The following is a 25,025-nucleotide window of genomic DNA, read 5'->3' on the forward strand; positions in this document are numbered from 1 at the left end:
TAAAACTTCATTTTCAAAGATTTTTTAATTAATTAAATAGAAGATTGTGGATACAATTTCACGGTGCACTAATGAACATGATCTAGATTACTCGATTGGAGCTAGAGCAATGGTTCCCAAACTTTTTCTTTTTGATCACTTTTTGCATTGTAGGCCAAAAAAACTTCCCCTCCTCAAACAAACAATAGCAAATAATTATTTAAAAACAGTCAAAATCTCAAGCCTTTGGTATATTATGTTAAAGAATATATAAATCCACAAGTTTGTTAAAAAAGCAAAGAGAAGACTTTGCTTTTTATCTTTGAAAGAAGTTTTGCTTTAGACCTATTAAGTGGTAACAAATTATTGCGTAGAAAAACCATCTGAAAGGAATGTTTTCATAACAAAAGTACTTAAATAATCATTCAAGTACATTGGCTTTAATATTTTACTAACATATATAATAATGTTGTGTTAAATCTTCTAATAATTTGATGATACAAAACCGAAATATTTGTTATAAACTTCTTCCACAAGTTGATATTGATTTCCTAGAAAGTTCTGCCATTTAATTGTCCATGATCTTACTTAGTATCCTCTTAAAAGTCTTCGGTTTCAGCCACTTTTATGAACCTAATAATAGCTTAATGATACTAAGTGCACATAAGTGAAGAATGATAACAGAATCCTCTGAATCTTTTACCATATCAACTGCTATGCAAATTTTCATCAAGTAATTAGGTTATGAAGACTCATACAGATTTTAATTAGAAAAACTATATATATTTTTTTGCAATTGTCAATTAGAATATTTTAATTGACTAATTGGAATATACATTTATTTCTTAGAAACAGCGGATAATTGATCTCTAATACGTCCTAGGCCATGAAGCATTGTATCCAATTTCTCTTTACTCAGTTCCACATTTAGAGTTTGAAGGTGATCAGGCTGATTTTCAGGATAAACAGGATCAAGTACCTGAAATAAAATAATATATATTAATTAAATGTAATGAAAATTAAAACCAGCACTAATAGTTGTGTCATTAATTGTAAAAGTGGTGTAACTCTATTTTTAAATTTTTTTATTAATTACATTTTATTTTAAAAGTGAAGCAAATACAATTACAATAATTTCATTAAAATCCCATAGATAAAGCTCTAGGCTAATTACATGTATTTGTTTTCCTATACATAAAATTTGTAAAATATACACATTATTCCCAAATTATTACTAAATCTAGTTTTTAATTGTTAGATGTGTAAATTATAAGTTATTTTAAAATAATTTTATATTTTTATAATGAATTGCAGACATACAAATCACATTGACAAAATAAAACCTCAGTAGTTGTTGATAACATGTACTGGCTTCAAAAAGAAAAAAAAGGTGTACAAAGTAAAAAATATTACACTCTATATAACATACAAGTTAATGATCAGATTTTCACACAAGATGCAATTTTAATGATTCATACAGAAACCTTTAATTCTGCTAGTTAATTAAAGCAGACGGTATAGTCCCACAAATTAAGACCTCTCAATGATATTTATACTTTTCATGTACTTTGTCATATCTCTGAAACTATTTACAGGAATTTAATTATTGACTCAAACTATTTAACTTTATTTCATTTAAATTTTGACATTTTAAAATTACATAATTTAAGATTATATAATTTTTACACCTTGCAGTTAAAATTCTTTTAATTGTTATTAAATCAAATAATAATAAATTATTAAAAAATATTTTTTTAATGCTCTTTGAATAATCAAAATAAATTGATGCACACTAAACTTTTTTGATTCATATAAATAGTTGAAAAATTATGAAGGAATCGAATTAAAATGGAGTCAAATTTATTTTACCAGTCCTTAGATCGGGAAGATATTTTCCATATTGGATTTCCCCATATATTTTGAAGAATACTAATCTTAATACTCTTTAGAGAGTAATTTTGTAACTCAATAAATCTGTGCTTATTATTTAGAATATTTAAAATATGCATTTTAAAAGATTAAAATTGCATCCCAGCATCAACGTAACAATCAAATAAAATATTAATGTAAACTTTTTATTTTATACTGTGCTGCACAAGTTTACATTATTAACAATAATGAACTTTTTAGGGAATTCAGATTAGGACACAAACAAAAAAAGGAGGGTAAGCTAAACACTTATTACTTTGTTGTTCAAATATGAACTGTGCTGATCACTATTTTCTGAAAACTTTTGCAGTTTTACTAGCCTGAAACAAATTTAAGATATACCAGGAGATGCTTAATTTTTTTTTTTTTTTTAAATCCATCTCTGAATTTTACATATTTGACACGCTATAGCACATAAGCAAAGTCACTGTCCAAATAGCAATGTCAAAAATGCAAATAAGTATGATTCAAAAATAGTACTTCTTATCCATAAAAATCCAACTTTTGAACCATTAGTTTGATTCAGCATAAAAAAAAAAGTTCATAGGATGCAATACTTCACTTGTATAGAGAATAATATCAAATGTGTAAATAAATAGGTACAGGTCAAACATTGTACTTCTTTTAAATAAGCCTATTGTCACAAAAACACTATAAAAAGAGGGTATTTGAATAATCTAGATGTAAATTGTTTACATACAGATTACTTTTTACAGTTATTTTTATTGAACTTTTTCTTTATTTGAATCTGAAAATTCCAAAAGTATTTTTCAAAATAGTCATTTTATAAGAATTGGAATTTATTGCACACCAATAATAATTAATTAAAACTAATAAACAGAGTAATATATTTAGAATAAATTTTAAAACTATGAAAATCAATTCAAATTTTAAACAGTTTCATAAAAAAAAATTTTGCACACTTTTAAATTAAAGAATTTGTTTTTTCAAAATTTTTTTTATAATCAAGGATTAAAAAAAAAAATATTTAAATAAACAAAGCTTGTTGTATGACATTGCCATCAAAAGATATTGTTTCTGATTAATTTCTTTATGGCTGAGTCTAAAAATATTTTCTCATAATTTTGTAGTTTGTATTAAAATTAAAATGCATATTTTATTACATAATACCTTATAAAACTATTGTATAAATTTCATAACAATGAACTTTATTTCAGCAGGAAGAATAATAGTTCAGAAATTGAACACCTAAAGATAGCATATTAAAGTAAGAAGCATTCCTGTAACAGCCCAATGCGAACCAGGGAGTCAAAAAGGTTAAAGAAATATTTAAAAGTACAAGGTCATGAAGGTTAAAAAACCAGTTTAGAAACTTAGGTCATAAAGATATGCTCCAGAAATCAATAATGAATAGTACCTTCAAATTTAAAATACATGTTGGCTCACTCATCCTAGCAATCTTTCCAGATGCCATTTTTAAATCAACTCTCCAGTCATATTCAACTAGTCTTGGCACTGACACTGGAAGGAAAAATGATTTACTCATTTTTTTAATACAATAATATTGATCCTCTGTAGAGAAAACTTAATTTCTAAAATAAAATAATAATAATAAACCTGAGTTAGTTATTGCTGCTGTCTTCCATGATGAAAATTTTTCAATGAATATTTTTGATACTAAGTCCCGTAGGTTTTTATGAAAATCTTCAGGAAAAAGTGATATAATGCTTTCATAAGTAGAGTATCCATTAAATAATATGAATTTAATGAAATCACCCAATGCAGAAAATAACTAAAACAAAATGCAAAAATTAGTACTACACTGAATAATTCATAAGCTTGGTAATATTAAATATATAAAGACAAATCTTTTTATAAACATCTTAAGCTGTAAAATAATGTGCAATAAATAGGAGTAATAGTTATGTACTATATTTTACAAGTTTTAATAGGGTTAATTTGAATTTAAGTTTAATTTTTTAGTGAATTTATTTTTAAATCTAGTGTAAAATTCCATGATGCATAGAAACAAAGCTTTTAAAAAGATGAAACATTGACATTTTATGTTTTGAAAAGGAAATAGTTAATTTCATGCCTGCATAGTTTTAAATGAAAATGAATTAAAAAAGTATATATCAATAAACTGTTACAAAGTTACATATGCACCATAATTTTACTAACACTATTAAAATGCGCAAATACATAATACAGTTGTATAAAAAATCCATATTTTTTCCTACAATTTCATTATTTTTTCTTTTATCTTTGCAACACTATATTTTTGTAAGGTAAGTATTTGTTTCCAAAAAATGTCCACACTTGTTTTTTTAAGAGTATTGGGGAAGACAAAAAAGAAACAAATAATTTCTGATGTCAGATTAGAATGAACAGTAAATATGACTTTTTTAATGAACACTACACTAATTTCGAATCTATAAACTTAATGTATTGGTTGTTGCAATCGGAGAAGAATTGTAGACAATTTAATACATTTTTTATAAATCAAAGCTAATCAAATTATTTTTATAGGTGAATATTTTAAAACTCAAAATCTATTTGAGTGAAAAAAAAAATTTCCAGGTATTGGCCCAAAAGAAACGTGAAAAAAAAAAATCCCAGAAAAGGACCCTCTTGAAGGGTATTATTCGTAATCATGCCCAGGTAAATCTCTACACATATTTTTTCTTTTACTTTCAGCAAGTCTTTAATCCCTTCGGCACGTCTAAATTATAGTTGGAGAAAACAGGTACAGTGGGTGATCGGTTAACGAACAGATCGGTCAACGAACAAATCGGTTAACGAACACTTTCTCGAAAGATTTTTGTGTTCGGATAACGAACACTTTCAGGAAAGATTTTTTGTCGGACAACGAACACATATTCGGATAATGAACAAAACGAATTCTAACGAACACTTCTCGGCCTGAAAAAAAAGTACTATTAAACGTTTGTTATCATTTTGCATACAAAATAAGATCACTGAAAGGAGAAATGTTTAAAGCATGCTTAGTATTGATAATTACTAAATGAAACTTGAATTATGGAGAATGAAGGAGTAACGAAAATCACATCTGCGAAGCAAAGAAGTGCCATTCATGATAAATGGAAAGGTTGCTTTTAGTTTGGATAAATGAACGGGAAATGAAACGAGATGTGACTAGTAAGCCTATCATTCAAGAGAAGGCTAGAGAAATTTGTGAGAAATTGAAAGAACAAACTCCAGGTTCGTCATCCGAGGAGTTAGAATTCAAGGCTACCACTGGCTGGTTTACAAAGTTTAAAAAAAGGTCTGGAATTAAAGATGTATTAATGCATGGTGAGTCTGCTAGTGCAGATGAAGAAGCAGTTGAGAAGAACTGTCTCAAATTTCAAGAATTCATTGAAACAGAAGGGTATCGTCCACAACAAATATTTAATTGTGATGAAACTGCTTTGTTTTGGAAGCGCATGTCGAATTGTACCTACATCACGAAAGATGAGAAAAGTTTTCCTGGGCATAAACCTATGAAATACCAATTGACGTTACTTTAGGGAGCTAACGCTAGTGGTGATATGAAGTTAAACCACTTCTCGTTTAGCACTCTGAGAATCCCAGAGCATTCAAAAAAATTCCATAACTAAGAGCAAACTGACAGTAATGTGGGGATCGAATCAGAGGGCATTGGTCACACAATATCTTTTCAAGGAATGTCTTGTTTGTGCCCCTAGCATCAGGGACTATCTTGATACCAATGACTTGCCGTTGAAAGCACTGCTGCTATTGGGCAATGCACCAGGACATCCAAAGGATCTTGAAGATAATTTGCTGACAGACTTTCCCTGGCTGACAGTTCAGTTTTTACCTCTTAATACGACTTCGCTGATTCAGCCGATGGATCAGGAGGTTATTGCTGCTTTCAAGAAATTGTACACTCGCGCGCTGTTTCGTCGGTGTTTTGAAGCAAGCCAATTCTCCTCAACAATGACTTTAAAATAGTTTTGGAAAGAAAAATTTGACATTCTTGAATCTATTCGTATCATTCAAAAGGCGTGGTCAGAAATCACACAGCGGCAGTTGATTTCTGCTTGGCGGAAGCTGTGTCCATTCTTCGTTCAAGGAGACGGAGGTGATCAGGGAGACACCTCTGAAATTTTGACAACTGCTAGAGATCTGGAATTGGAGGTGAATGAGGATGACATAGAAGAGCTCATAATGGGGACATGAAGATGAACTGACGACAGAAGAACTCCAAGAAATTTTGAATGAAGAACACCAAGAAACACAGCGAAATGTCTGAACAAGAGGAAGATGAAAGAGGACCAATGCCGACATCTGCCATTAAAGATCTTTTGAAAAAGTGGGAGGATGTCAGAGCAATGGTCTTAGAATGGCACCCAAACTAAGCTGATGTCAGTAGGGTTGGGGATCTTTACAACGACAATGCTATTAATTACTTCCGGAAAATCTTGAGAAAGAGAGAAAAGCAATCGACATTGGACATGTTCTTCAACGCCCCATAAGCATAAAATGAAAAGGACTGATTAATATGCAAGATTGTATGCATGTATTATTTTTTAAGAAACTTACTAAGAAATTATAAATTTTTTAAAATTTAATTTTTTGGATCTCCTGAATGAATTAATCGATTTCACATGGAAGTCTATGGTGAATCGATGATCGGTTAACGAACAATTCGGATAGCGAACATAATCTTGGAACGGATTATGTTCGTTAACCGATCACCCACTGTATTGATATGTAGTTAAAATTCTGAGTCTTCATAATCAAAAGAAATTCCTGAATTTTTAAAATTCTTCTATTTTTTGCTAATTTTACTTAAATGTAATATAAAATCTGCACTTTTTAATATGACCTCCCAATAGAAGAACCTCATAGCATTCTTTTGATGTAACTATGAAACATCCAATAATCCCTTTGAAAGAAAGAAGAGTGACACAACTCTTAACATTCTTATCTTAAGGGATCGTGATTTACAGTAAGAAATGGTAAAATATGGATTACTTCATAACCCAAAAAGTTACAGCATCGTGTCGCAATTGGCACCGAATCTCACATGCATTCAGCAGGTTAAAAGGATAGGTACATTCGCAATAACTGTAAATTTCATTTCAAAGGGTACAATAAATATATATATCATACTTTTTTAGTTTGAAAATTCATTCTCAATTTTTGAAAAATATTAGTTCTTTAGGAAGTTTATTTTAGAGCTAAAATATGTTGTATTCACATCTCATTTATTGGAATTTATAGACTTTGCTGGAATAGGATGTATGTGATTAATACAAAATGCCTGCTCATTACCAGCATATTCGGACTACATTTTAAACAGTATTTTTACTTACATTATTATGTTGCATTTTATCATTTATAGTGCTAGTTTAAAATTCTTATTAAAGTATCAAACTGCAGTGTTAAAATTATGGCAACTTTTATTAAGGGTTATTTGGTACTTTTATAAACTCTCGATACAACTCGCATTATAACCTTCACTTTAGTTTGGACAATATTAAGCATTGGCTGTATCATCTAAATCTTGGTTCTTTAATTTAATGACTTGATAAAATCCTTTTTTGAAATACAATTTTGTGATTACAATTATGATTTAAATTGATGATTTTAATCACATGAATCAATAAGAAAAATCACCCAAAACAAAAGGTTCAAATTTAAGTTTGAAAAGTTATGACTGGATAGCTTGGTAAAAAAATAAAAATATTGTCTTTATTTCTAATAAAAATGCCTTTTCACATAAATAATTTATTTTTCTAATAGTTAATGAACAAATAAAGAATATATTTACCTTTGAAGCTTCTGTTGTATCTACTTCAAAAGAATCTGCAACAGGTTTTAAAATTTGATTAGGAGGTAATTCTTTTTCTCGATATTTAAAAGCATTTTCAACAATATCTAAAACTTGCTGCTTTGAAGATGCCTAAAAGAGAATAGTACATAAAATAAGTCATATAAAAAAGGTTTAATAAAAGTCATTTTTAAGAAGTAAGTTATTTTAAAATAAAATATGAAAGTATTGAGAATATATTTCTTAAAAGTAAGTCAAATTCCTTTTCAATTTTTAACTATTATTTTTGTATTTATGTAGTTGAAGTTATTTAAAAATTTGATTTAAATTCTTTTTTTTTTTTCAAGCAATACCAACCATAAAATTTCACACATACAAGAAAATGCCAACACCACTATCCTAAAAAATGTTTAGATTTTAAGACTTCTAAAATTAACTGAATTTTTTCAAACACTCTTAAAAAAAGCTTCAAAATTATAACCTTTTTTTAGAGAATCCCATACTAATTTAAAAATAAAGCAATTTAAATTTTTTATCAGAATTAAATATTTAAAATCAATTAACAGTTACTAAATGCAGAAGATACTGATTCAGTTTATTTTTAACAACATGGAATGCATATAAGTAAAAACTAGAGTTAAGATTTTTTTCCCCTTCCTTTATTTGTGATGTAAGGGTTTATGACAATATTTTTGACTTTTATTATCAAATGCCATTTGTTCGGTCATCAAACTACAGGCTCTCCAATATTCCTCTACTTGACTAGAACATTTTTGATCAAAACGTGCAATTACTTTAAAGAAGTATAATCAGAAATTGATTTATGAAAACAATTGCTATAAAGAAAAAAAGATGATAACCACATAAATATACGCCATAACTGCAAAATGAATCTATAATTAGATTGCATTTTACCATCAAATTAAGTAGCACTTTGATTCGAAATTTTTGAACTACCCACAAACCTAAAAAAACCTGAGTGTTCTTTTTTAAAAAAGAAAACAATAAAACCTGCACTCAAATGGTGTTTTTTATAAACATATTCAAAATATGCCCTTATATCAATTGTTATTTTTTATTTAACTTATAAATATATAATAAATATTAATGCATAATACACAAAGATACATAATCCTACTTTCAAAACTTAGTGTATTTCGATAAATATGTTAGTAACTTTGAATTAATATAAAAAATTTTCCTGCTTCATTAAAAAAAAAAAATCTATTTTTTAAAAACAATAATTTAAGCTTTTTTGATATTTGCTTTCAATTGAACAGGTGCAGAGTACAGGCACGAATAAATGTATTTTTTATCTCTTCAATAAATAAGTTTCCAAATAGGAATAAAATAAGCATATGTAAGTAATTCTAACAAAATATCAAAAATAGAATTTCTTAATTCTTTTCAAAAGAATATTTTTGTGTCATAAAATATACATGTGGATAAATTAAAATATTTTGTTAGTAGTTATATATTAATGCTACAAAATAATAATTTAAATATAAAAATTCATTAAATTTCAAACCATGATAAAATACTGACTATAATGAAATTTACGTTAACTTATTTTGCAGAATAAATTTCATTTAATAAAAGTTTACATGATTGTTTAATTATTTTAGTGATCACAACAAAACGAATTCTAAACACATAGTTTTAAGAGCAATTTGAAAAAGCTATTAAGAAATTAATAAATAAACAGTTATGTAGTTAGTTTGTCTGCAAAACATCTTGAATTCACAAAAAGAAAAAGGAACTATAACGTAAACATTTAAAAACAAATAAATAAAACAGAAAACAACCTATCTCCTTGACTCCAATATTATGTTTTTCATTCATAAAAAGATGGTACTACATTAAAATTAAAGCTATTCTCTTCATTTTAATTCAGTATTTTCCTATGAAAGTTTTCTTTTGATCTAAAATTGTTCCCTTTTGATTTAAAAATTGAAATTTCACCCCAAAAAAGTGTTAAACTAGGTAATATCTTAAATAAAAAAAACCAAAAAAAAAAAAAACTAATAAAACTCACCCCAAAAAAAATTTTTTTTTTAAACCCTGCTTTGATTAATAGAAGTCAACATAATTATTACTACTAATGTAAATAGAACTAGTGACAAAATTACAGAGAATGTTGGATGTTTCAGTGTAAAGGTGGGTGTAAAAATATCAGTCAATTCTCACAAAAAATGAATATTGTTAAAATCACTTTCATAACAAATTTAACCTAATGTTTCACACTTGTAAAATATTTTTCAGCTAAATTATTTTGTTTAGCATAATTGAGACCTGTATTTCATCATAATTAATAATTAATATCTAGTGACCAGTTAATACCCAGCATATCTGTATGAACCGATGAATATTTCTGTATGGGTACCTGTTAGAGACATGAGAAGGCCTCAGGCTCATTTATTGAAAAAAGTTTTCAGGATCGGGCAAGCTTGATTCATGATAAAATTTTCATAAACTTTTTAACTACTTTGAAACAAATGCTTGGTTGAGTTACTGAGAATTAAAAAAAATTACATTACATTACATTTTAAATTTACAGCGATCTGTTACTTCTGTTTAGTGCTTTTGCTTTATGAGGCTAGCACTAATTGTCAAATGATTTTATTTACTTTATGAATTTGACTTTCAAATTTAATTTTTATTTTAGTCATCTTGGAGTTTCAGTTGATTCAGTTCTTCTCTTTGTTTTCTCTTTTACAAGTTAGAGATAGAAAAGGTTTTAATTTACCAGTTCCAATTTTAATTTAATAATTAGACATCAAAGGCCAAGTGACGAGGTGGTAAAATTTTGCCTTTATCTGGCGTATATCTCTGGCCCTATGTCTCTGGGGCTCGAATTAAAATTCTCCAGGCTCAAACCTCAAAAAGAGAGCTAAGTTCATCTCTAGTATCTGTTTATGCCACCTAGATTAGATAAAGTGCAAAAAAATTTTAAACTGGCAAAAATTTAAAAAAAAAAAAAAAGAAGAGTTATATGGAAGTTAGCCAGGGGGTCGCTACAAGATGACTTTCTCTTGTGATTTTTTTTTCTTTTTAGTCTTTTGTCGGTTAATGCACACAAATCGCTAAAATTAGTGAATTACTTTGGAGCAGGCACCGATACGGAAATCTTCCCACTAACCGTAATAATGCAAAGTAATAAAAAAACTCTAAAAAATTATCTTTTTTCGGTAACTTCACTGATTTCTTAAAAAAATTTTTGGATGTGGTGAAAAATTTAGAAGTAGTAAGAAACATGAAGTTCTAAAGAATTTTTATAGAAACTTTACACTTATAAACACATATTAGTAAGTTCTACACATATCGCCTCAATGTACAACATTAGCTTAAAAGTACATTTTATTTTCCGTACACATAAAGAAATTTAGGATACGGAAGTTACATAGATATTCGATGAAACTAGAACTTAGAGATAGATATCTAAACATTTATATACATATTTAGATTTAAGTTTATTTGAAAGTTAAAAAAAAAAAAAAAAAAANCGTTAATGCAAAAAAAGGATATTAGAGAGAAAAGATAAATTTTCGGAATTTATACAGAAACTAGTAAAATGTATTAAGATGATATATTTCAATTACTTTCAGCAACAGAAGAAGAATATCAAAGTTTATTTGCAGACTTGCCATTTCGAATATATCAACTATAATTACAAAAACATAGTTAATTGGTAGTGTATAGCGTGAGGATGCCTGTGAATCCTCAGGAAACAGGATGATCCCTCAAGGCATGTTTTCAAGCATGCGCAGTATACTAATCATAATGAGTAACGCCTCCTCCCTGTCCTTCCTAGTCAGATGACTACGCGATAGAAAATGGCGAGAAATGGCATTTCAAAAATGTGACTACTTCAAATTTATCCAAAACTAATCAAGGATTACATAAAGGGTATGTGACTATACTTTATTCAAAATATTTATTATCTGCCTTTTCACTAGAAATTTATACCTCCTTAAGAGTTGAATGATCATTTCTTTAAAATATTTGACTAACGAAAATCTTTATTTGATGTCAAAATGTGCAATGACTGGTGGATTACCAGAGGAAACCCGAATAGAGAATGATTTTTAAATTTAAATATGTTTATGCAATCCTTTGTAATAGTATTTAACGAGCATTTAATAATATATAGAGAAAAGGCAGCAATAAATATATAGAATAAAATATATTTACTACTCATAATACTGTGTTCCCTTTTGTTCACTCATTGACTCAATAGAATATTCATAAGATTGCCATAAATGACATAAGAAAAATAAATAAAAAAACATTTCATCAAAGCAATATATTATTTAAGCAATAATGAACTTCTACTCACTGTTATAAAAAAATACTTTATTTTCTTATAAAAAACATTAAATTTTCAGAGTTTATTTCTTATTCCCAAAAATTCGTTTGAAATTAAATATTTATATATAAAAATATAGGGTTTTTTTTNCATAAGGTCTTACTCCCCCCCCCCTTAGAGTACGTACATTTTATTAGTCTACCCCCCTTTTTCATAAAAATTAAAATAATTCTGTTTTAAATAAAATTAAATATTTATTTAAGGAGTGTGTAGGAAAAAGTCAAATTTAAATTTGGTGTATGCTTATAGTGTACGTACTTTGTATAATACCACCCCCCCTCCCCATCGTACAAAACCGTACAAAATAGCGAATCCCCTCCCCCCCTTCGGGATGTACGTACTTTTTGAACGGCCCCTTATTCAGAAATTCATATTTTATGATTTAGCAAGAAAAAAAAAAAACATCTTTGCAGCCATAAAGGCAAAGAATATTTCAATTATATTTATTTGTATTTGGGAAATACATTCTCTTAATAAGATCTAAGATTTAATTTAAAAAAGTTTTTTCTCAGATTTCAGTATTCTTTTCAAATTTTTATGAATTTAAATGACATAAAAATGACTGCGAAAACTAGGTAACTTAAGATTTAATCTTCAATTAGAGGAGCAGACATAAACTAACAGTGAAGCAAAATCAGTTTTATTGCAAGAAATTTATTTTGATGGGGCTCAAATTTCAATGTCTATAGAAAGCTATTGAATTTAAATTGCATGCACTTTATGAATCCTATTGTTAATCAATATTATTAAATAATTCTGTTTATTATTATTCACAATATGAACTACTGGTATAAATTAAAATTATCTAGCTCATATATATTTAATAATCCTACATCATTCACTATCTATTTGTTTGACTATCATTCTGTTTTAATATTGATTAAATGTAGTTTTTATTTTGTATAGGTATTTTATTACAAATATTTTTTCTACCAATTAGAACCTCTAAACGATTTCTACCAATTAGAGCCCACTCCTTCACAGAATCAGGTTTTATTTTAGGGCAAAACAATGATCCTTTGGAGAAATTTCGATACAAACTTGAGTGAAATTGACTGTTAGAATGTAACAAAAGCAAACACAATTATACTTGTCATGTAACTGGCATCTGGTTATACCAATTTCACTCTTTTGTACCAAAGTATAATACCCATATGATATAATTCATTGAAAATTAGATGTTTTAAATACAGTTGAACCCCATTATAGAGAACTGCCCACTGACCTAGAAATAGGTTTACTATATCCAATTTCTTTAAAAAAAATTACTTTTTAGCATATATAAATAATATCGTTGGAGATAGTGATTACTATAGGTATATAATTTGTTTTAAAATTATTAACTGATTAAATAGATAATAAATAAAGTATTAAAAAGAAAATAGTTAATGTTTACATTCTATTGATTCTATGGAAGTAATAAGTGGGTTAGGATTTTAAAGTACAGTTTCACCAATTTTTGTATTGACAATTAATAAGAAAAAATTCAGAATATTTAATGCTAGTTTTATTTCTGTGCCAAAATTTAATGAGGCTTAAAAAAAAATTTATGTCCTAGTTTAAAAGTAAAAGGCATGCTAGAGTGAGATTTAACACAATGTAAAAAAATGCTGCAACTCTTGCACATGTATTATAATGTAAAATAAAAAAAAACTGAGGTAATGTAATTGGAGTCCACTATAAACGAACTATCAATTTTTCAGCTACTCACCATAGGCGTATAAAATTAAGTTAGTTAAATGGGAATTCAGAAAAGACCACTACAACTGAGTATTCGCTATATTCCTAGTTCATTTATAACGGGGTTCAACTGTAATTTGTCAAATATAATAAAGCTCAGGTATCTTGATCATCTAATTAACTTTGCGTTAATGCAGAAGTGTCCCTAAAATAGTTATGAATGTTCCAAATAAAGAAAAAGAAATATTTAATTTTGTTTATTACTCCTCCCCCACTTTGAAATTATAACTTTTAATTAAAATAATTTCATTATATTACATTAGTTTTATTTTCAGGAACATCCAAATCACCTCATTCCAGAACTTTGTAAACAGTTTTATAATCTTGGCTGGGTAACTGGTACTGGTGGAGGAATAAGCATTAAGCATGGGTAATTATAGCAAGAATTTTAAAAAATTAACAAAGGCAAAACAGTATCAGTTTGTAGTTTACATTAAGATGTTGTATTATTAGATCTTGCAAATTATTATGATCATTATTAAGATCTTGTTTGTTTACATTATTAAGATTTTGCAGTAGTGTGCAGATGTGTGTGGATGCCTGGGGCAAACTTCTGGATTAGAAATAGGGATTGCTAAGTTCATAAACAAATACACCCTTTTCTGGATGCCAAATTTAAACTCCATAGTTGCATGCATGGTACTTTTTCCTACAAGTTTAATAGTGAATAATTCTCAAACTTATTATTGAATGTTACTTTTTTCCCCCAACGTAATCTTTGCACATTTTTCTACACACTTTCGTGATTTCAGATATTTTAAGTCTTATAATTTTTGAATTGTAATCCAAAATGTTACCCTGTATGCCTAAAAAAGTAGCTTCGATGGTCCTTACAGTTTTTTTTTTTTTTTTTAAGAAGGGAGATTTATTTTTATAAAATATTTTCCTTGAGCAGAATATTTGTTAGAGAAATAGAGTTAAAGCTTTATTTTTATTAGTCATCAGTTAACTTCTCTCCTTTGACTGATCTCTATCCTCTTTGCAGGCCACCGAGATTTGGGTGACAAACATATTAACTTAAACATACATTCTTTTCTCTTGAGTAAGCATACTGAGTGATATTAGTAATTTCTTCATGATATAAAAATATTTAAAATCAACCAACCTTAATTTAAATTTTGGGTAAAATTGCAAAAGATCCAATATGATTATCAAAAGAACTATAGAAAATCCTAAAGTGAAATAAATTAAAAAAGTTATAAAATACCATTTCACTCAACTGTTCTATAGATTAAAACTAAGAGATGTAAATTCTCATATATTTCATGGTTAATTGAACTGAAGTTTAGCTGTTGTTTCTAATGCTGCTTGCCCATACCAGGAAACCCACTTGGTGAAACCAAGCGACTTTAAGGCAGAGGGTGCGTTTGTTTTTCAGTGGTAGCAACTATGGCCAAGAATAAAACTTCAGCCACACACATCTCACTGCCCGTTTAGAGAATGGACACATTCGTACATCCACATGATTGTAATTTTGACCTGAACCAGAGAACGATCAATCTTCTATTCCATAGCCCCAAAGGTATCGATTTGTTATAGGGACATGGAGGACTTTGTGACCTGAAAGATTTAACATACACCATTCTCCATTTACTACACTCAGAGTCTTCGGCCGGCAGGGATCGAACTTACGACCTCTTGGACATGGGCCCCACTGCCCTATCAACCAGGCTATCCCGACCCAAAAAAATTTATGTAATTGTTATATACTACTGCATTATTATATAAAAATATAGATTTTAAAACTGAATGTGATTTTTTACTATTCCATTTTGGAGGAACGTAAAAAAGAATTCGAATTATTATTGATGTCAATTGTGCTTAATTGTGTTGATAATAACTACCAATATACTAATATAAGTACAGTAATAATATGTTTTTTATGATTAATCAATATGAAATAGTTCTGTTCAATTTTATTAGCTTACTTTTTAATTTTTCTATGAGAATAAACTCTATATCCATATCAGTAACTCTAAATTTAGCCAAATGTAATTTCAAAACTAAAAAAAATAATAATAATTCTACATCTAGGGAAGAAATTTTCATTGCTCCATCTGGTGTTCAGAAAGAACGTATTCAACCAAGTGATATATTTGTAACTGATCTAGAAGGATGTGTCACTAAGTCCCCAGATCCAGAGAAGAAACTAAAAATTAGCGAATGTACACCCTTGTTTATGAATGCTTATCGATTAAGGAGTAAGTATGCAAGATAGCCTACATATCTTCAATAACACTTTGAAAGTGAAACTAAGTATGAAAGTAAAACCGTTTTTTAAGTAAATTTTTTTTCAGAAGACATACATTAGTTTTTTTTAGGCAGTTTTACTGTACATTAAACTCAAGATGGTAGGCTTAAAGTCCTTCATGCTTATTATTCAAATGAAATATATAAATTAATGAAAAAATAATTGTTTGAAAGGTACCATCCAATTCTTCCATTGTTATTATGCTCTTACAACTTAAAATGACAGTTAAACATTTTAATTCCCTGCTTTTATAAACCATGGAATAAACTAAATTTAACTTATTTAGGAAGAAAAGATAATTACAACTGATATATTTTTCTTGGTGGGTATAATTATATTTATAATTGTATGCTAACCAATACGAGTCAAACATTGCAGACATAATTTATTTTGTTATATTCAAAGTTAAAGTAAATATTGTTGCTATAGTAAAAGTTTTCATAGTTTAAAAGTTTAATTGAATCTTTTGTAAGCTATATTACCAAAATTGTTTTCTTTAATTTTCTTATGAAGAATTATTGCCGTAAGAAAGCCGAAAAGCTCATAGAAAGAAAAGAAGGTTCACTTTTTCCATGTGTAATTATTGCACCCACTTTTTTCTTCAATTGATAAACGGCTCAAGATAATCACAAAGTAAAAGAAAGTACTTAAAATGTCTTTTAAAATTACTTTCAGATTTCCCATTCTACAAATATTTGGTCATATTTTTCATCACTGAAAATGCTATAGCTCTAAACAATAAAACTAAATAAATGAAACACAATCCTTATCTCTGAAAAAAGAAGTATTAAAGGAGTAGAAGTATATACTTTTATGCGAAAAATCCATACAGGGTTCTAGATTTCAAGGCACAGGGGATTAAGGTCCCAAATATTTTGAACAGCAAAAATAAAGTCAAATTTTAAAGAATCAGTGCGTCTAGTTTTGAATCGAAAATAACATGTTTAAGTTCATTATTTTGTCTTTAAACCTAAAAAAAACTCAAAATTCATTTATGTCAAAATGTTGTTTAAAACTAAGGTTTAAGTACAAATATAGTAAGGATTTTTTTTAATTAAAAAAAAAAATCAATTTCTTTTGTTCATGAAAAAGTTGTCTTTTTTTTTCCTTCTATTTTAATATTAAACATTAATTGATGAAATAGTTTTCGAAAAGTAATAATTTATTTTTAAAATAAAATTTCATTGCAATTCTTTTTCTGTTGTTCTTTTTTATCCAAAGAAATACTCATTTATAACATAGGTTAAGCATAAATTATCAAGTCTGGAGCCTGTAATTTTCAATTTCATATTACAAAACACACAGACACATACACATAGGGGAGAGTTGGGTAGCCCCGCGCACTTAAGGAGTATTGCTTATATTTCTGTATAATATTGAGTAATAATCAATATTTTTGTATGCTTCTATTGTTTTATCATCTAATTAAATAATGCAAAAAGAATAAACCAAAAAAAAAAAGAATAGTTTAACTTAAAAAAATGGAAATTTAAAAAATTTGACTACTGTATTCAACATATTTTCATAACTATTGTTTACCATGTTACCAGCTGCATAAATACTTGAAACTTTGAAAATAATCTTTTTTTAACATAACAATTAATGTCCGATGGCCCATTGACTTGAAAAAACATTCTATACATATGAAATTGACAGTGGGCGGAGGTACCCGACACTCCCTTATATATATATTGGCATGTTCTATAACTGTAACTTTCTTATGTTTAAAACACTGTTCATCTTTAAATATTTATTTTTAGATGCAGGAGCAGTTATACATTCACATTCAAAATCAGCAGTGTTAGCAACTTTGGCTTATCCAAAATCTGAATTTGTCATTACCTATCAAGAAATGATAAAGGTAAAACACACATAACAAATGTAGTAAATAAATTAATTCCAACTACAATGCTTCTATGAGTGAGCTTTATAAAGTAATTTTTTGCAGGGTATACAAAAAGGATCATCAGGCACAAAATATAGGTATGATGACAAGTTGATAGTGCCAATAATTGAGAATACTCCATTTGAAAAAGATCTCAAGGTAAATATGTGATTAGGTAATTTTAGGTAATCAGTATGTGATAATGTATTAGGTAATCAGTATGTGATAATTTCTATTCTTTATTTATTATGTAGTCAGTCATAATTAACTTTGAAACAGGCACCCAACAAGACAAAGTTGTCATTTATTTTAGGAAGATGAACTGGAACACTTGAAATAAATCATCGCGAAGCATTATGCTTTGTGATGATTTTTCACTTTCAACAATTTCCTCTCATTGTCAAAAATTTAGTTTGTTTACTTTTTTTTTGTTTCCCAGAATTGAATGTCATAATCCCACTCCTCAGTGTTAAATGACATTTTAAATTCTATACAAATAATAATTGTACTTAGAATATTTATTAAAGAATTAAATATTATTATTAAAGTTATTATGGAATTCCTATGAAACTTATTATACAACTTATTAAAGAATTCCTATGAAATAAAGCCACAGTTGTGTGGGATGTAAACTAACTGTAAATATTAGTCATCAAATATTACATTAATAATTAATTTAATATTTATACACTTTTTTAATTGAAACATTATCCCTTTTTACATTTTTGTAATTATTTTTCTATATCAGCCAATAGAATTCAAATTATAGAATAACCACCATAGTTAATGTTTCAAAAGCTAGACAACATACACGTTTATGGATTTGTATGATATACAGTTGATAATTCATAATTTTTTATATTTATAAAATTATGTACCAATATTATATTTATTATTTCTTTACACGGTTAAAATTCTTTTAAATATTTTGTAAATTGTTGATAATTCTATGCTTTAATTTCAAGTAGTAATGTTTTATTGAATACCAATTTCCATAACATAATAAAATAGTATATATATATATAATTTGTATTTAGTCTCAATACATTTGTGATTAAATCTATGCTAGAAAAAATGATTTCAAGCATCTATTAATGTAGCCAAAATTATCAAATATTATATTTTTATAGTAATTTAAGAACCAGGTTGTTGGGTGACTTTTACACATAGAGCATCAAATATAACGAATATATATTTTAATTAGTTGGATAAAATAGTTGGAATTTATGAATGTTATTAAAACTTTGGTAAATCAATTTGATATTCAAATACAATTGTAGGACAGAATGGCTGCTGCTATGGAAGCTTATCCTGATGCCTGTGCGGTTCTTGTACGCAGGCATGGAGTTTATGTTTGGGGAGATACTTGGCAAAAAGCTAAAACAATGTAACTTTTATTTATGTTTCTATCAACCATTTTTTTAAAAATTTTAAACAGTTTATTAATCTCAAATTTTTTTTTACAGGGCTGAATGTTATGATTACTTGTTTGAAGTAGCAGTACAAATGAAGCTCTTAGGACTGGATCCGACTAAAAATCCAAATGAATGAAAATTTATATCTTTTCAAATTTATATGTGTATGCATTTAGAGCATTTATCTTTTCACCGCAATAAAATAAAAATTCTTTTAAAAAATTTTCTTTCCATCTACATACATATTTTTTTTATATATAAAAAGACCAAAGAAGAAGAATATTGGAATCTAAGACACAATGCTGTTCATCTAGAATTAAATTAATGAACATATAATATTAAAATAAAAATAAAGTTATTTTACAAATAAAAAAGTATTAGTTAAAATTTTTGTGGCAGTAACTATTTTTAATTTTAAATTATACTGAATAACAATATTACACCAGATTCCACTAAGGGGAAAGAGCAAACTGCATTAACTGATACTTATAAAAACATATAACTACAATATAACAATACAATATGATTACATGATAAAAACAGAGAAAAAATAAACCGAATTAAAAGTGCTTACTTCTTTGATTTAATTTAAACAATGAAAAGGCAGATAAAATTTTTAAAAAAATAAATCTTTTTAATATTATTATGTTGTACAAATGATAAGGTTTGATGCATGAAGAAAAATTACATCAAAATAACAGTCAAAAATTATAGTACAAGAAATATCTTTTAATTTGATGGCTTAGTTAACAAATTCAAATAAGAACCAGAAATAAGATCTTCTTGATTAACATTTAATTTAGCCATTAGTTCATCTGCAATTTGTTTTCCATAATTTAATGTTTCATTTTCCTTTAATACCACCTAAAATTTAAAAAAAAAAAAAGATTAAATTGACTACAAAAGATGCACAACTAATTGTGTACAGTGATAATTTTTTATATTACTGATATTTGTGAAAATTTAACTGCTCAAGTCAACATTAAGCTATATTTAACGTCAATTAAAGGGCAATTTTGCGAGAGAAAAGAAATGGCTTAAATAATATGATTAAAACTCACTTATCTCATTGTACAGGTTTATTCTGAGATCATGTTGATTATTAAGTTAGTCAAATTAATGCCCTGAATAGTGTTTTGCTTAATAAATGTTTCAGTGAATATTAAGGTTCATACAGAGAACAGAAGAAACCCAAGGAGTCCAAAATTTTAGGACTTATCAAAAATTAAAAAACTTTGTGTAAAAGATAACTAGACAGTTTTTTTTTAAAATTAAAAAGCAGTTATTATAAGGAACTCGCAAAAATGTATAGTTTGCATGTATTTTTCTAGCCCTTTTGAAATAAATTTTAACTTTGTCAAACTTTACCAAGAAAAATAAATAAAGTTATCACTTTTACACACAAATACATTTTCCAGTTTCAAATATTTTAATAAATCTTGTTAAAGTACAGATGTTAAAGATCAAGATAAAAACCTACCAATCTTATATTTTTAAATTTGAATACATAAAAAAATCTAAGGCATTTTATACAACAACAAAAAAAATCACAGTAAATTATTAAGTTTGCTTGTAACATGTAAAATTAAAATTATTTGCGGTTATTTTTCTTCTTCTAACTCTTGCAATTCAATTTTTTTTCTTAAACTATTAGATTTTGACAGCTAAGTAGTATCGTTTAGTTTCACTGTTTGAACAGCAAATTCATCAGCAGACTTAGTAGGTTCATCTATGCAACACAATAATCTAAGGAGTTTCTACGGACTAATTTAGAAATCTAAGTAGTTCCAAGTACTCCTTGGAGACTTTTTTATTTCCAAGGAGTATAAGGAGTCTGTACGCACCCTGGACTGAATATTTAGATGTGACTCATTTTTTTTAATGTTAAATCATCCTAAATTAAAAAAGTGTACTATTTGTGGTAATTTAAAAAATAAATAAATTAATTAAAATTATCATTACCACCTTTAGAGCTAAGACATAAAATTGTTAATGTAAAAAGCAATACAGCAACAATTATTTGAAGAAGAAAAAATTCACATTATTTGATGAATACCATTTACAAAGCTTTACTCTTTACATGAATTAATAATAGAAAATGGCAGGAACATTAAAACTGCCTTCATTAACTCACTAAGTGAGCAATATTAATAAAAGACTGCATATTGCAAGCTCACTAAGTGAGCAATATTAATAAAAGACTGCATATTTTAGTACTACAGTACATGGTCATAAAGGGTTTTTGTAGGAAGAAAACAAAAAGGGAAATATTTTTTTTTATTTTAATTTTCTTTTAAAGGAATGTACTATTAACACTTACTATTTCTTTCATTTACATTTTTTAAATTTTTTTTTGATTTTGAGCATGAGAGAAACTTGTATTAAAATAAATTAGTTATGAAATATAAAAATGAGAGCATGGAACATGTAAGAGCTTTGTATATGCTTTTGAAAACTACCAGATATAAATATATTTAAAATAAATAAACATTTAAATAATTTGAACTAGGCATGTAATTTTAAAACTGTCTATATTAAAAAGAAAAAATCAAAATAGCATGCAACTCAAATAAATATATAAACCTAGATGAGTGTTTTAAATTTATGTAAATTTAAATGATTGAATAAGCAAAAGAAAATTTTTACTTCTAATTCCATGAAACATCCTAAATTTTGTACATTATCTACATGAATTCTCGTTTGTCCACTCATTAGTAAGTGTCTAGTTTTTCTTACTTCTCCAAGAACTCCTAAAGATGAAGTTAATACATCCTATAAAGTAGATAATTATCATAAACAGAAATATTTAGTTAAACTAATTAAACTACATATTTTATATAATATAGAAATCTACCATGTATATTTCATAACATGAAAATGAATAAAAAAAAGTTATTTGCATTTGTTTATTGCACAATAAGGAGATGTTTAATGAAAAACACATTTATATCTGTAACATGAAAATAAATAAAAACTTATTCGCTAGCTACACAATTAAGAGCTGTTTAACAACAAACCCATTTACAGAGCTACCTTTTATTTATTTATTATTCTTTGATCTCAAAATTTGAATTAATAAAAATAAATGTTCAAACAACCATAAATATTGCGAGGTTCCCCTATACTAAATTAGAGTATTTAAAAACTTAAACCATTCCTTGATGTCATTGCATTTGCACTGTTCGTTGTGATGTAAAAAGTAACCTTTTGAAAAAAGTGGTAGGGAATATGCATTTAAGATGAACTGATAATTTCTTCTGTATCTAACACATAAGTTTTATAAAATTTTACAAAAGCATAATTTCAAACCAAATTAAAATATACTTGTACTAAATATGTCAGCATAAGACAAGCAGTTTACTGCCAACAACCTCCTTCTTCAGCTACATGTTAAATGTGATAACTTCAATTATTAATAAATATCAGTGTTCTCCCTAAGCATTTTTAGAAGGGTGGTCAGTCTTGTCCCCTCAACCCGAAAAACATGAAAACATTTTGGAACTATAGACTCGAAAAACATCAAAAAGGAATTTTTCCAATTAGCTGAGGAATCAAGTACAAATTTTATAAATCATATAAAAAAAAATTTAAAAAATGCTCACTAAAGCAAGGTATAATGAGTTTAACCTAGCTTTAGTGAGCATTAGCTTTTGACCCGACTTTAGTGAGTATCCAGGTTGAGGTTTAATGAGCAAGCCGCAGACTGCTTGTTAAAATGTTTGTTAAAATTCTTCAATAAACTTAACATTCTGCCAACCAAGTATTTATAATTTCTTCAGTAAATCCAGGTGCTCATTGATTCAGGGCTTGTTATAAATGAAATAGACTGTACTTGCATTATCCATGTTTAAATTAATAAGAGCCCACCTTATTTTTCTTCATAAAATAATATGCAACTTAATACTGGTAAAAACGTTTCATACATAAAATGATAATCTAATATTAATTTAAAATAATGTAAGTCAGGGCTCGAAATTAACGGTGGTCCGTTGGTCTGAGACCACTAAAATCGGAGTCGGACCAGCATAAAATAATAAACAGTGGTCCGCTGGACCACCATCCGCCGCAGCAGTTCTCCGTTAATCTATTCTCGCAGCCGATCTATTCTCGATCTTACGAAACTTAAACGATCTTACTTAAAACTATTTTAGAGCTTATTCAAAATTTTTTTTTCAAATTTTTTATACAAAATTAATATTAATCAAAAAAATGCGATTTAAATCAAAAATTTATGATTTTTTAAAAAAAAATCATGATTTTTTCAATCAAAAATTTAAATTTTTTTCTTTTTTTTTTTGCAGCTAATAGGAACGCGTAGACGGACCAGTAAAGTTTTGTGCTGACTAGTAAAATGTTTTAGTTACTGGTACTCTGGACCAGTAATTTTTTTAAAAAATTTCTACCCCTGTAAGTGCAGGCATCATAACATGGTAATTAAAGACCTTAAGATTAGAAAGAGTCACAGTAAGATTTTTACAACAAAGAAATTATTTCATACTTACTAACAACCCTTTAACTTCTTCGGAGTTTTTAAATTCTTGTTTAGAATAGTTTGACAGTTTTGGTCCTTCAGTGTCCGGTCGATCATAAAAAATTAACTCTGCATCTTCACCCTGTTTTGAAAATAGTCTTCTAATTAATGATATATTCTAATTAATAATTAAATTATGTAAGGTATACATGAAGAAAATAAAAATACATTGTGATGAGATATATAAAAACAATTTATTATTTATTAGACAAACAAATTGAAAATGTATAACTGTCACTCAATTATTGCAATTTTAATTGATGATTACTCGCACTTTAGTTTAATTTTAAGGAGAAAAAGTTGAAGAACAATTTTGAAAGACCATCATTTAGAAGAAAAATCCTGAAAACGATCCTTCTTCCAACAAATTAAAGTAACACAAAGAGAATTTTTAATAACCATAAAATTTATTAAAAAATTTTGAAATGTGACATAGAAACAATAATAGGCAAATCAAAATAGATTAAAATCGCTTAGTGTTAATCATTTCAATCTCAAAATACTTAAGTTATCCAACTGGGTGGGATTTATTTATTTAGCTAAAATAATTACTATCTAACTTATGTACAGCTCGTGAATTACAAAACACATTTGAGATGTCAGTTATTCTCTCATATAACGAACAGAGATTCAGAGTTACGGCCTGTTACACTCTCTGAAAAATATTATTGTAGGAACTAAGTAGAACATTCAGAAATAATAAGTTTAAAACCTGTATACGTCTGAGTTTCAAGCGTCCGTTATCCACTTTAAAATAAGTGTCCACTTGTTCCAAGATCTGGGCAGGCCCATCAGCTATTGACGATGCTAACTGCAAAAAAGTTTTGATATCGGATATTTTAGCTTTTATTTCAACGTTTTTACTCATTATGATATAATAGGTGGATTGAATAAGTCTTTAAAACAAAAGGGGGTTAAGATGGCAGACGTCTTGCAAAAAACAATCAAGCAGACCACTATGCCTCTGATGTTTTCTTATCGTCCATTTACCGATCAAGTACACTTTTAATATGTTTTGTCTTGGAAAAACAAGAAAAAAGAAGCACAATTACAGTGAACGGCTTGTGGTAGAAAAACTCTGTAACATCAATCCAGTTATTACAGTTTTTACAGTTTCGTTCTGAAACTCTACAGCTGGTACAGTTATAAAATGTCATAGAGTTTAAAT

The 25,025-nt window shown here is 27.5% G+C and overlaps 3 protein-coding genes across 3 annotated transcripts; 1 reads left to right on the forward strand and 2 right to left on the reverse strand.

Moving 5' to 3' along the window:
• Positions 1-6: 6 nt before the first annotated feature.
• LOC107439007 (COMM domain-containing protein 9) lies at positions 7-11,407 on the reverse strand. Its single transcript, XM_016051462.3, has 5 exons — positions 11,269-11,407; positions 7,670-7,801; positions 3,487-3,661; positions 3,287-3,390; positions 7-958 (listed from the first exon to the last, which is right to left on the reverse strand). The coding sequence occupies exons 1-5, from the start codon at positions 11,314-11,316 to the stop codon at positions 818-820; spliced, it is 600 nt and encodes a 199-aa protein (XP_015906948.1). The 5' UTR covers positions 11,317-11,407; the 3' UTR covers positions 7-817.
• Positions 11,408-14,029: 2,622 nt separating this feature from the next.
• On the forward strand, positions 14,030-19,548 carry LOC107439006 (methylthioribulose-1-phosphate dehydratase). Its single transcript, XM_043039292.2, has 6 exons — positions 14,030-14,145; positions 15,810-15,976; positions 17,787-17,887; positions 17,975-18,070; positions 19,192-19,298; positions 19,378-19,548. The coding sequence occupies exons 2-6, from the start codon at positions 15,955-15,957 to the stop codon at positions 19,460-19,462; spliced, it is 411 nt and encodes a 136-aa protein (XP_042895226.2). The 5' UTR covers positions 14,030-14,145; positions 15,810-15,954; the 3' UTR covers positions 19,463-19,548.
• A 388-nt stretch (positions 19,549-19,936) lies between these two features.
• Positions 19,937-24,901, reverse strand: LOC107439012 (uncharacterized). The gene is made up of 4 exons (XM_016051466.2): positions 24,570-24,901; positions 23,829-23,939; positions 21,973-22,098; positions 19,937-20,190 (listed from the first exon to the last, which is right to left on the reverse strand). Exons 1-4 carry the CDS (start codon positions 24,723-24,725, stop codon positions 20,056-20,058), a joined length of 528 nt encoding a protein of 175 aa, XP_015906952.1. The 5' UTR covers positions 24,726-24,901; the 3' UTR covers positions 19,937-20,055.
• Positions 24,902-25,025: the final 124 nt, after the last annotated feature.

Source organism: Parasteatoda tepidariorum, chromosome 1 (assembly GCF_043381705.1).
Source record: "Parasteatoda tepidariorum isolate YZ-2023 chromosome 1, CAS_Ptep_4.0, whole genome shotgun sequence".
NCBI classification, from domain to species: domain Eukaryota; kingdom Metazoa; phylum Arthropoda; class Arachnida; order Araneae; family Theridiidae; genus Parasteatoda; species Parasteatoda tepidariorum.